Source organism: Notolabrus celidotus, chromosome 1, assembly GCF_009762535.1.
Source record: "Notolabrus celidotus isolate fNotCel1 chromosome 1, fNotCel1.pri, whole genome shotgun sequence".
NCBI lineage: Eukaryota > Metazoa > Chordata > Actinopteri > Labriformes > Labridae > Notolabrus > Notolabrus celidotus.
Genome location: NC_048272.1, coordinates 3,867,418 through 3,881,124, shown reverse-complemented (window position 1 = coordinate 3,881,124; position 13,707 = coordinate 3,867,418). Strand labels below are relative to the sequence as shown.

The window sequence follows — 13,707 nt, the reverse complement described above, 5'->3', positions numbered from 1 at the left end:
GGTCCTGCTGCAGGCGCCTCTCCGTCAGGATCAGATTCTGGATCAGATTCAGAGGGTTGAAGTAGCGCAATCTGTGAGCAGCCGTGTATATTCAGCCAACATGTAAACATTAGATCAACATGCTGGAGAGCTGAGGGCACATCCACTTCCTGAGGGGGCGTGGTCAGAGAGAAAACAGAGTGTTCTGAGGAGGACTGAAGAAGAGGGATTTTCAGGCATGCCAAAATCTGATTTCAAAGTGTTTTTTTGAGCATAAACTTTAAAGACATGTTTTGGGGACCTCTTAGACCAATATATATTGATGAAAAAAGCGTGATATGTCACCTTTAATGAGGAGTGAAGGTTTTCAGGTGTTGCATATGAAAATGTTGCTGTGCTGTATAAATGACAATCCAAGGTTGCCAGGTACACTGATGAGTTTGCCTCTGATAGTTTAAAACATATTGTCTTTTACTCTTTATATTACTAAGTCACTGACTGAGATATATGTGTTGAATATGTTGCAGAGAGTAGTAAAATGAACTCATAAGGTTTGAGAAGACTTTTTTTTATTCAAAGTAACACCAATTTAGCTTCATGTTGGACCAACAATGAACAGCTTTAAATTCAGGATGAAAATCAGTGCAGCAAAACAAGAGTTCCTCCTTGCAGTGCTCTGTCTTGTCAAGATTTGACTGCTACTAGAGTACAAAAAATCCAATCCAGTCCAACCCACAACAATCATCATTTTCCTCAACTGATGTCACTTGAGGAAATTGATCAGATTTTGCAACATTTCATATAAACAAAAAATACAACTTTTTACAAGCTTATTTGTCAATACTTACAGCAGACCTGTACACATGCTTCCATTCAAAACAGAAGTGTGTACTCTTTGTGCTTTCATCATTTCTAAAAGTTCATAAACACTTATTTGTTATTATTAATTGGCTGTCTCTCCTCCCATAGCTGTACAAATGCCCATATATGGTGTAAAAGTTGTGGTACAGGGCCGAGTAGGCAGTCCAATGAATGGACTCTGTGATGATGCTCAGTGATACTGTGTGTACATGCGTGTGTGTGTTTATTTGAATATGTGTCAATCTTTTTTTTTTTTCTGCACATTTGCCTGCAGGGATCTGTGTCTCCCTCAGTGATTGGGCAGAAGACAGTGAAAGGTCCCGAAACATGCAAACACACGCAAATCTTTCAGGGGCTCAGAGGGGAAGAGCAGGATTGAAGGCCTTTTGTTATCAGATGGTAATCAGCTGCTGGACTAGACACATAGGAAGATCTGCAAACAAGACAACCAGGTGGGTTCTGTTTGAGGATAATATCATGTTGCATTGTTGCATGCTGTATTCCAGTTGTGCTCAGTTTATCAGGAAAAAGACATGTAATCAAACTTTTTAAATTTTAAGTGAGCCTTTGTGTTGTTGCATGTCTGAATTTGAAGCTCCAAATTTACAAGTGATTACAACGATGATTTCCTCTTTCAGGAAAAGAAAAACCAAGCAACAAAAGTGCAACTAAGGTTAGGTGCCTCTGAGCAACATGGAGTACGCATTTAAAGCGGTAACTCACAGCCCTGGGATTATCATCTGGAGAATTGAGGTAAATTGATTTAACAGCTGTTGCTGTCGTAGTGAAGTGATTTCTTTCGTCAGATCAGTTCTTCAGTCTGAAGTTAGAAGAAAAAAAATGATGCTGCAAGAGAAAATGACTAAAACAGCAGTGATGATGAATGAAAGAAAACCTTGCTTTGTTCTCTCTGTGCATCAGAAAATGGAGTTGGCCCAACTCCCAGAGAAATCTTATGGAAACTTTTATGAAGGCGACTGCTACCTGCTCCTGTCTGTAAGTCTAGGAAGTTGGCTGATCAATCCTGTGGTTCTGTATGCCAGTGTGTCTTTTTATGTTAAGCTCCATATTGTATTCATAGTCTTTGTTCTTAGCTCATGTGAATGGTATTATATAATGAGGTAATAAGTGTATTAGATGGTATCCTACACACACACACACACACAGATTTTTTCTCCACTTCCTGTATTTCTCCAGACTCAAAAGGTGAGCAGCTCTCTGAGTTATGACATCCACTACTGGATTGGCTCTCAGTCCTCTCAGGATGAACAGGGTGCAGCAGCTGTTTACACCATCCAGCTCGATGAGTTTTTAGGCTCCACTCCAGTCCAGCACCGTGAGGTTCAAAGCCATGAGTCTGATGCCTTCAGGGGCTACTTCAGACAGGGAATAATGTGAGTGAAAATGTTGTCACAGTTGGTCATCATTCTTACACACAAGCATGAAGCATAAAAAAGTATCATTCTGTGTTGTGCAGCTATAAGAAAGGTGGAGTGGCATCAGGCATGAAGCATGTTGAAACCAACACGTATGATGTTAAGAGACTTCTTCATGTCAAAGGAAAGAAAAGAGTGACTGCTAATGAGGTGAGCAGTGGTTTACAATGGTGTTGTAATTGGAAAATTTCCCTACAGGGAGTATAAGCAGTGTCATTTTATTGCATCGTATTGTAGCGTAGTGTATTGAATGGCATTGTATCTTATCTTCCATATCATAACAGAGAGAACAGCACATGGAAAGAGTGATTTATATTTGTATTTGTTTCAGGTGGAGATGAGCTGGAAGAGCTTCAACCTTGGTGATGTGTTTCTGTTAGACATCGGCAAGACCATCGTTCAGTGGAATGGACCCAAGAGTAACAGACAGGAAAAGCTCAAAGTAAGTGTTTTGTGACTGTAATGCTTCCTGCGTACAACTAAACATTCATGACGAGGAAACTAGAAAAAAAGCTAATCTAAAATCAAAATTCTTAGCAGAAACTCTCAATCTGTGTTTATAAGGTTCCATCCTAGGTCCAATTTTTTTCTCCATTTACATACTCCCATTAGGTCAACTCATCCAGAAACACAACATCTCATACCACTGTTATGCAGATGACACACAACTTTATCTCCCCATCAAACCAAATAATCTGTCAGATCTCACCTCTCTCACCAACTGTCCTGCAGATATAAAAACCTGGATGGCTCAAAACTTCTTACAACTTAACAACAGTGAAACTGAAGCCGTGCTCTTTGAGCCTCAGGATGCCACCAAACTAATTCGCAATAACCTAGGCAATCTGTCAAACTTCATCAAACCATCTGTTAAAAACCTTGGATTTATTTTTGACTCAGCCCTCACCTTTGACTCACAGGTAAAATCAGTGGTAAAAAACAGTTTCTATCAGCTCAGAAACATTGCAAAGTTAAAGCCAGTTCTTTCTTGAATCGACCTTGAAATACTCACCCATGCCTTTGTATCGTCCCGCCTTGACTATTGTAATTCCTTATATTCTGGAAACAGTCAGTCTTGTCCCGCCTGCAGCTGGTCCAAAATGCTGCAGCCAGGCTTCTGACTGGTACCAGGAAGAGGGATCACATCAGCCCCGTCTTGGCTTCCCTCCACTGGCTTCCAATTCGCTTTAGAATTGATTTTAAGATTTTGCTTTTTGTTTTTAAAGCTCTGAATGGTCTGGCCCCTCCCTATATAACTGACCTCCTGAGCCCTTACAAAACCTCCAGGCCTCTGAGGTCTTCTGACACGGGCCTCCTGGCAGTTCCCCGGTCAAAATATAAACTGAAGGGCGACCGCGCTTTTAGTGTAAAGGCCGTCCCCTCTGTCGACTCATTTTAGACTCGCCTCAAAACACACTTTTATATTTTAGCATTTGAGTCCTCTAGCCCTGAATAGGTTCTCATTTCCAATGCTGTGCTTTCCTTGTCGTTTGTTTGTCTCTTTTTAAATGATTTCTTGTTTGGTCTCACATTGTGTTTTGTATGTATTGTACAGCACTTTGGTCAGCTTCTGCTGTGTTTTAAAATGTGCTCTATAAATAGATTTGACTTGACTTGATCTTACTCCCTCCCAAAACATTTTTGTTCCTTCTGTGTATGTGGTAAGAAAAGAGAAAATCAACTTACCAGTTTGCAACAACTTTGTTCCAAAGTGATAAAGCATATTCCTCTCTTTTATTATTCTGATATCAGGATGTTTTATTATTATGTGAACTAAGATCCATGTGGAAGGATTCATTTTGAGGTATTTAAACTCCTCTGTGTTATGTCCTTGATGTCATTGTTCAGCACTTTATCTGATCTAAAACAATATTGACAAAAGGTAGGATTCCTTTTCGTGTTGTTCTGATAAGATCTAAATATCATCAGTAAAACGTATGTTATGTTATGTTATGTTTGTCACATGCTTGGTTTTCAAGTGGTTAAGTTGTATGACAAGGATCATGCTAAAGAAGGCAGCAGGGAGACTAAAGAAACAACACAGTTAGTGTCTATAAACCAAAAAACTAGGAAATGATAAACCTGATGAAATCATCAGGTTTAACCTCTCAAATAAGATATCTGCCTCCAGTGCAACGTCAGAGGTTGAAAATCAGTTCACCCAGGCTACCTAGCACTAATTATGGTGGTTGCGGATGTTAGTGTATGTAACAGACCTGGTAATGAATTACTGTGTGCACTCAGTGTTGTACCTCTGATCTCAGGGCATGTTGTTGGCCAAAGACATCCGAGACAGAGAGAGAGGAGGCCGGGCAGAGATCAGAGTGACAGAGGGTGATGCAGAGAGCAACTCTCCTCAGAACATGGAGATCCTGAACGATGCCCTTGGAGAAAGATCCTCTGCGCTGACAGACGGGCCTTCGGATGAAACTGCAGATCAGGAGCAGAAGTCAAAACTCATGCTGTGCCAGTGAGCTGTAACCCTGAATGTGATATCTCATGTTTCATGTGTTTCAGTGAATAAGGATTCATGTTCAGTCTGGCTAAAATTTCCCATTTCTCACTCTTCTTGTTCTTGTTCTTCTTGTTCTTCTTCTTGTTCTTCTTCTTCTACTTCTACTTCTTTGTTTCTGCCTTTCTTTAGCGTGACGGATGCTGATGGCCAGATGAAGGTAACAGAGGTTGCAAGCAGACCACTGGTTCAAGATCTCCTTAACCATGATGTGAGTTTGTGCAATATTGACAAAATAAAGATTGAATGTGTTACATATTGTGAGCACAACAATTATCTGTTTTTGTACAGCAACAGTCTTCGAACATATATTTTTAGTCTAGAATCTCAGAGAGGTCACATTAAGGTTCATTTTGTGATTGTATTAAATTATTTGGACTTGTGTGTATTATGCTATTGTTATTTTAGGACTGCTACTTCCTGGATCAGGGAGGAACTAAGATCTTTGTGTGGAAGGGAAAGAAAGCAAACAAAGCTGAAAGACAGGCGGCTATGAGCAGAGCTTTGGTGAGTGTCTCCACACCAGACATAATCATGTATCTTCAACTTGTGTTTGGTGGCCCGAACAGGCAGTATTTTAACTTAACTAAAACGTATAAGTTGGCCATATAGTCTTGTGCAACAGTCCTGCTTTAATAAGGCAAGGTTATATAAGGTTGCATTAGTTTTGGGTAGATTTAAAAAAAAAAAATGTATTTAACCTTTATTTAACCAGATGAGTCCCATTGAGATCAAGACCTCATTTACAAGGGTGACCTGGCCAAGAGGTCAGCAGCACACGTCAAAATAAATAGCACAACTCAACAACATGGAGCATATATACAGACAGTATAAAGCAAACAATCATTTAAAAGTGCAACTTATTTTCAAGTAAAGTGCAATTTGTGATTACAAAACAGCATTTAAAGACACAGGCACTGTTCTGGGGTCTGCCTTTCATTTAAGATGGACCTAAAGGTGTCCAGTGAGATAAGATCTGACAGATTCAAGTCCTTCTGGAGTTTATTCCAAGCAGTAGGAGCAGCAAAACTGAACGCTCTCTTACCGAACTCTGTCCGAACACGGGGAACACACATTTGTTAAGTGTCGCAGGAGCGCAAGGCATAGTGGCTTTTTGATCTTTGTAGGTAAACACATAAATACATTGGGACCAAGCCAAGAAGACATTTATGAATTAGACGTAGCCAATGTGTGTGCCTGCGCACACTCAGGGATGGCCAGTCAGTTTTAACGTAGAGTTCACAGTGATGAGTGAGGCGTGTGCAACCCGTGACAAACCTCAGAGCACAGTGATACACACTATTTAAAAACAACAAACATTTAGCCCAGGCTCCCAAGTACAACACATCACCATAATCAATAAGAGGCAGGAATGTTGCAGAGACTAAAAGTTTCCTCACTCTGAGAGAGAAACAGGATTTATTCCTGAAGAAGAAACCCAGTTTCACCCTAAGTTTGGAGACCAGATGTACCGACCGAGTGTGTTTGCTGCTTTTCTCTGTTACAGGAGTTTATCAAAGCCAAAAACTATCCGATCACCACTAATGTGGAGGTGGTAAATGATGGGGCAGAGTCAGCTCTGTTCAAGCAGCTGTTCCAGAGGTGGACTGTGAAGGACCAGACTCAAGGTCTGGGTAAAGCGCATACAAGAGGGAAAGTGGGTATGTGCTCAAATTCACATAAAAAAACACAGCCAACACTAAAATGACCCACTGCTGCTCAGTTGTGTTGAATACTGATTGTTTTTCTGTCACCATTTTCTGCTTTAGCTCACATCACACAGGAAAAATTTGATGCATCTCTGATGCACGTGATGCCAGAGGTGGCTGCACAGGAGAGAATGGTAGACAACGGCACAGGTCAAGTCGAGGTAACTGTGACAGTCTGCATTAACAGTGAGGAGGGGCTGTCTTTTGTCTTATTTTATCAGTACGTCTAAAACGCACTCACTGAATACTGTTTTAGCTGTACATTTAGATCAGTGCAGACACATTGAACAGGAGCTTGTAAATCATTGTTTTCTTACCAAGTTAACTCTGACAGTCCAAAGTTGGTAAGTTCACATACCTTCATCAATATGTGCCAAACATTCATTAGAAAAATGGAGATGCATAACACTGGTGGTGGAATAACAAATATTAGCTACAGGAAAAAAATATAATATTTATGATATAATATGATTAAATGATGTGTCTTTTCACTTCAGTTCAGTGTATTTTAGCTTTGAAATAACATTAAAGCTGCTGTTGGTAGGAATGGTGTAAAAAATTTTCCTTTTTTTTCTGCTGGGTTTGGAGAAAAGGTCATAATGCCCATCGGTGCTCATCGGTAAGTGGAGTAATTTGAGACTATTGTGAAACCTCTGTGTTGTCCAATGCCTTTGTTTCAAGCAATGTTATTATTCCCTTTGTTCCCATTATGAAGGACCAATCATAGCTAAGCTCCAATCCTCTGATTGGTTAAGGGGCAGCTCCGAATATGTCCTCCGCCTGGTTATGAGTCCGGCACTATCATGACTGCACACGCCGATCTGTGTTGGGCGGCTAAGAGGAAATCTGGTTGGGAGGGGTAGTGTTGACATTTGAAGTCCCTCTCTCGGAACAGATGTTTACTCTGTGACTACCAACAGCAGCTTTAACAAAGGATCTTTTGAATAATCTGCTCTTACACAGTGAGCCAACATGCTTACTACCATGAGTCTGAAACAGCCAGACTGAACTCAACCACATTTAATGTCATTGATGTGTTTTTCGAACAGCAACATGTGAAACGTACAGTAAAGAAGGGTTCATTTATGAACTGAGATGTCATAAATGCCACTTTGGACAAAGTAAACTCTCTACCTTGAATTTGAGACCTTCAGAAATGCCAACTGTGAAGTTCAGCAGCAGATTTCTGTCTTGTGATTCATATGATGTGTTTATTTACCTTTATGACGTGGTCAGGTGTGGCGGATTGAGAATGTGGAGCTGGTACCTGTGGACCCTGAAATGTACGGATACTTCTATGGAGGGGACTGCTACCTGATCCTCTACACTTACCTGGTTAACAGCAAGCAATGCTACCTGCTCTACATGTGGCAGGTGAGGCTTTAGCTTTGGCTTTGTTTTTTTCAACCTGTGGTCTCATACAAATTCTGGCTCTGGATTTATCTTATTATCACAATAATATATGATGAAAATAACATTTTGTAACACTAACTGTTTCAGGGTCGTCATGCGACACAGGATGAACTGGCAGCCTCTGCATTTCAGGCTGTGGATCTGGATCAGAAGTACGGTGGTGAGCCAGTTCAAGTGAGAGTAACAATGGGCAAAGAACCCAGACACTTCATGGCTATCTTCAAAGGGAAAATGGTCATCTTTGAGGTACACCTGTAAAATTTTAATTTAAATGGACAATTTATGCTATTGATATGTTTCACAGGCTGATTTTCTCTTCTCCACTCTTATTCTTTGCATGTGCATACAAATTTACTGACACACAGGTTTTCTCTGTTTTTTCTTTAAGGGGGGCACATCTAGGAAAGGGTCGCCTGACCCAGAGCCACCAATAAGGCTGTTCCAGGTCCATGGATCCGACCCGTCCAACACCAAGGCCATTGAGCTTCCTGCCCTGGCATCTTCACTGAACTCCAATGATGTGTTTCTTCTGAGGAGCCAGACAGGGATCTATCTGTGGTGTGGGAAGGTAAGAAAGATTATGCTTAAACATCAAAAAAGTGAGGAGAAACTAGGTGTTGGTGAACGGGCCTGCACAGAGCCCTATCCAACTTGACTTACAGTATGTTGATTTGACCCCAGTCAAGCTGAGCTCTATTCCCCAACATCTGTATCTTCAATAATGTTCTAGTGGTCCAGTAGGAGCAGATCCCTGTTGCTGTGTCTGTTGGAAAGTCAATCAGCTCTATTTTTGCCCATTGTACTTAGTTATCCTGTATTTTCAACCTTCTGTGTAGCTCATGGTAACTATAGGTATTATGATGTTGTATTATACCTGATTCTCTGTGAGCAGGGGTCAAGTGGAGATGAGAGAGCCATGGCAAAGGAGGTCAGCTCTGTGATTGGTCAAAGCTCACAGAGGGGCTCTGAGGAGCTGGTGGCAGAGGGTCAGGAGCCCATTGAATTCTGGGAGCTACTTGGAGGGAAAGCTCCTTATGCAAGTGAAAAGAGGTAATGATGATACAAACATGTTTAACCCTCCTGTTATGTTGCGGGTCAAATTGACCCTTTTTAAAGTCTATTCTAGGTAATATATGTCTTCCAAACCAGCTACATGCAGCATAAAAATCTGGGCAGCATGTGACAGAAGAGGAGTCGTGTTAATTTATCAACATTACTTCATAAAAATAAAAAGATTCAAAATTTAAATGAAAATAAACAAAAATCTAAGTCATGTACAACTATTATATTTATATTTAGGTCTTTCCAATGTACATTAAGACAAGTTTTAACATTAATTTTAATGATAACGAGTGAGTTATCCTCATTGAACCATGATCTGTGAGAATTAAAGAAGACCAATGGACTAAATCTTGATTTAAATGGTTAGTAATGGTGCTAAAAATTATATTAAAAAAATGTGTTTGGGGATTTTTTTGGGTTCTGACAATTTTGGATAATTGAATATGCCCCGGGTCGAATTGACCCAGGAACATTATTGCTGTTCCAGAGAAACGAACATGACAGGAGGGTTAAGGTATTCAAGTTTAGAAATGTGTCTTATCAGTGTTACAGGTATGGTAACACACACATTACATGCTGTTGTCTGCAGGTTACAGCAGACAGTCTTAGACCATCAGCCGCGCCTGTTTGAATGCTCCAATAAGACAGGCCGTTTTATTGTGACTGAAGTCACTCAGTTCACACAGGACGACCTCAATGAGGATGACGTCATGCTGCTGGATACATGGGACCAGGTAGGAGGCTGTAATGAATATAAATAAACTTTTAAATGTAAATCTTGGTGACCATGGCCTTTTATGTTTGGTGTCAGGTGTTTCTCTGGATTGGTAAAGACACTAATGAGGTGGAGCGCACAGAATCAGTGGTCACAAGTCAGGAGTACCTGCGCACACACCCAGGTGATAGAGACCCAGACACCCCCATCGTCTTGATCAAGCAGGGCTTTGAGCCACCCACCTTCACTGGGTGGTTCACAGCCTGGGACCCCTCCAAGTGGAGTGTAAGTGTTTCGGTTTGACCTGAAACAGAACATGAACATGCACTTGATGGTGACAACTTTTTTTTTTTGTAGGGAGGAAAGAGCTATGAGGAGCTGAAGAAGGAGCTGGGAGATGCAGCGTCACCTCTTCTTGTTTCAACTGTATGTACAAGTCAAATTCATACATCCCTTTTTTAAGTTTGTTTTGGGATTTTATGCCCATGAGCACAGGGCAGTGGAGCAGGAAACTGATGGAAACCTCTTGCCAGAAATCTGAAATGTATTTCTAATCCAATTCAAAATCAAACCAGAATTGGATATAGTGAATAATATAGATGTAGAAGTGTGAACTGAATCTTAATGTCTCCTTTGCAGGAGCAGAGCTGTGTTGAAAGTGAGAAAACGTATCAGTCATTTCCACCTGACGCTTTGATCAACAAACAGGCAAATGAACTGCCTGAAGGTGTCGACCCCGGCCAGAAAGAGGTGGGTGTAGGCAGGGGCGCCACCAGGGATTTTGGGCCCCATGAAAAAATATCACATTGGGCCCCATATATGTCTTGTGATATACCATTTATAATAACATCATAATCAAAGTTAAAACAGTCTTTAAAAATGAATGCACAACAGAAAAGAGCAGCACTGAATCATGCAGAATAATGGATCTATAATGCATCAAGTTCATTAATTACAATTATTAAGAGGTTAAAGCTACTTAAACAAATTGCCCCTTGTGGGACCGCCCAAAATTCAGTCAGCATCAAAATATCTGATTTGAAGGTATTATTTGAGTAATCTCTGTGACATTAAAACAGACTAAATCACTCAATGCTTCAACCTGCCCAGCATCCAAAACAGACTATAGGCTGTAGCTTATGTAGCTTAGCTATAGCTTTGTTTTTACAGGCTTTTGTAGTAGTACAGATAGAGAGAGAGAAACAAGAGATTCCCACAGACCCCCTTCAATAATGCTAATTGACATGCTACGTTGCTCACCTTCTTGTTCATTGGGTTGGGGGGAGTTGTGTGGAGACAGTGTACCTGCTGACATATCAGCTGCTGAGTGTGGTAGGGAGGGCGGGGAAACCCATTTAGTATAATTAGCTACAACGTAGTTCATCTCATTGTGGACATCAAACTAGCAAACAGGCTGATTTTAACCACTCAAAGACTATATCAACCTTTCCTGGAGAAAAACTGGGTGACATACTGTCGCCCTTTCTTCTCTCTCTCCTTTCTTTCCCTCCTTTTCTTGGACCCAGACTTTGTCTTTCCAGACATTTTAGCTGCCCTTGGCTCACTCTCTGCACTGTGCAACTTCTGTCTGACTGCAGCCCAGCTGATTAGCGCGACTCAGGCTGGGCTGTATTAAAGGTGACATATCATGCAAAATTGACTTTTTAATGGTTCTCTACCTGAAATATGTGTCCCTGGCATGTCTACAAACCCCCCGAGAATGAAAAAAATCCATTCTGCCCCTGTTCTGATTTCTCCACCTTTCTGTAAATGTGTGTGAAACAAGCCTTTTCAGACTTCCGTGTTTTTGTTACGTAACAACAATATCCGTTTTTCATTACCTGCACAAATGTGTGCTAACAAGGAGCTTAGGAGGGAGGCATGCTAGTTGTAGGCTGTCTTAATAAACACAAAGGTCGGTTTTACTCCCGACGTCTGCAGATTTGAAGATCTAGTGGATGATTTTTATTTATCATGGATAAGTGCTAGCGCTAGTTAGCATAGCTACATAGCTACATGTCCTAGCTGTAGCTGTGTACCAAGACACACGTCGACATACTGACAAATAAAACAACAAGAAACACTAAATCTGTGACCAATCGTTCAGAAAGGTCCTGCTGCAGGCGCCTCTCCGTCAGGATCAGATTCAGAGGGTTGAAGTAACGCGATCTCTGAGCAGCCGTGTATATTCAGCCAACATGTAAACATTACATCAACGTGCTGGAGAGCCGAGGCACATCCACTTCCGGAGGGGGCGTGGTCAGAGGGAAAACGATGAGGTTCCGATGAGGAATGAAGAAGAGGGTTTTTCAGGCATGCCAAAATCTGATTTCAAAGTGTTTTTTTGAGCATAAACTTTAAAGGCATGTTTTGGGGACCTCTTAGACCAATATATATTGATGAAAAAAGCGTGATATGTCCCCTTTAATATGAATTTGCCCAAATACAGTAGAGATCTCTGATATACATTTTATGAAGACAACGGGACCGTTTTTTTAAAATTACCTTATTCTGAATAAAATATTAATTATGATTATTCTTTTTTTTTCAATTATTATTTTCGGGCCCCCTGTCAGTCGTAGGCCCTTAGAATCATCCTAACTTTCCCCCCCTATATGGTGCCACTGGGTGTAGGAGTGGCTGCTTTTGGTGTATGCTTTGCTGTGTGCTTAAACCTTATCATGCCCTTTTCTCCTGGGACAGTACAGTCTTTGAACGTATGTGTTTTATATAATCACACTTGTGATAAAGACTTGATGGAAAGCTAGAGGCTATTTTATACGTTAATCTGCAAAGTTGTTACTTCATAGAGCAACAGAAAGCCCTCGAAATGTAATCATTAACCTTTATACTTGAAATCAGACTTTATAACTGACTCACAATTAACAAAGAAATTGACAGTTTCTCCAGAATCCACATGTAAAGCAATAACTTGGTAATGCTCTATATTAAAGCTTAAAAATGTAGGGGGAAATAGTATTTATTTGTGATCTATAGTTTCATTACTGAATTTTACTCTGTTTTATGTGACTTCGTTTTTCCATTTCCCTAAAACCCCATTCTTCATGTTAACGTAGTTTTAGAAAATTATGGACCTTTAAATTAAAATTCCACCATGATTATCTTCAATGAAGTATCATGAAGTACCACTACAGATGCATTTAGCATTATTATTTAGGAGCCTATTTTTCTTTCTTTCTTTCTTTCTTTCTTTCTTTTATTTTTAATAAAAAAAAACTAAATTCTTATTCTAAAAAAACCCTAAAACTTATAATTTCCTCATTAGACTCCACATCACTGCGACACACACACATACAACACACATGCACACATTGTATTAATTGCAGGCAGGTCAGACACTCACTCACACCAGGATCCTATTTTTGATAAGTATTAAGCAAATTATTTCTTTACTCACACAACATTTCTGGCTTTGCTCTTCCTTTGTCTCTTTGATGGATTGTAACCCGCAGAGCAATCGTGTTCGTCACCTTTACAAATAAACAGAAGTACTAATTTTTCTTTCTTCTCTTCAGAAATATCTTTCTGACTCGGACTTCAGCGATGTGTTTGGGATCACCAAAGACGACTTTGTGAGCTTGTCGGGCTGGAAACAGCTGAACATGAAGAAGGAGAAGGGGATGTTTTGATCACACTTTTTCCTCTATTATTATTATTAAACTACTAATGTTAATTTAAAAATGCAAAGAGATGCTATTTCTGGCTTTCCACTGTAGCTTTTTCCTCTTCTTTATCTATTTGTGAAGAGATAATTTCTTTGTAATTCATATATTTATGTACTATTTGAACATACATTGATGTTCAATTGATACTGATCAATTCAGAGTCGTCATGATGATATTTCAACTTTAAGTACAAATAAAAAACTATTGGTTTGATTCTACTGTGTGTTTGTAGCAAACTCAACTTAGTAATTTACTATAATAAAACAACTGTTTATGCTAGATCATTAAAACAGAGCTACAATAAACCCTTTAAGAACACTCCACAGTAATTGTA

General features: G+C 40.0%; 1 protein-coding gene across 1 annotated transcript; it reads left to right on the top strand.

The window, feature by feature from the left end:
• The first annotated feature begins 1,187 nt into the window (after window positions 1-1,187).
• On the top strand, window positions 1,188-13,381 carry avil (advillin). The gene is made up of 20 exons (XM_034688480.1): window positions 1,188-1,292; window positions 1,479-1,593; window positions 1,762-1,836; window positions 2,038-2,234; window positions 2,318-2,426; window positions 2,608-2,718; window positions 4,541-4,746; window positions 4,921-4,999; window positions 5,197-5,295; window positions 6,296-6,449; window positions 6,558-6,658; window positions 7,734-7,871; window positions 7,998-8,156; window positions 8,299-8,478; window positions 8,803-8,960; window positions 9,562-9,706; window positions 9,784-9,972; window positions 10,045-10,113; window positions 10,327-10,437; window positions 13,224-13,381. The coding sequence occupies exons 2-20, from the start codon at window positions 1,534-1,536 to the stop codon at window positions 13,335-13,337; spliced, it is 2,454 nt and encodes an 817-aa protein (XP_034544371.1). The 5' UTR covers window positions 1,188-1,292; window positions 1,479-1,533; the 3' UTR covers window positions 13,338-13,381.
• The last annotated feature ends 326 nt before the right edge of the window (window positions 13,382-13,707 follow it).

Excerpts from the sequence above, each read along its gene's own strand:
- avil (XM_034688480.1), top strand. The coding sequence starts at position 1,534 with ATGGAGTACGCATTTAAAGCGGTAACTCACAGCCCTGGGATTATCATC. Across the intron at positions 2,719-4,540 it reads ACAGACAGGAAAAGCTCAAA|GGCATGTTGTTGGCCAAAGA; the intron begins GTAAGTGTTTTG and ends CTCTGATCTCAG. Across the intron at positions 9,973-10,044 it reads GGGACCCCTCCAAGTGGAGT|GGAGGAAAGAGCTATGAGGA; the intron begins GTAAGTGTTTCG and ends TTTTTTTTGTAG.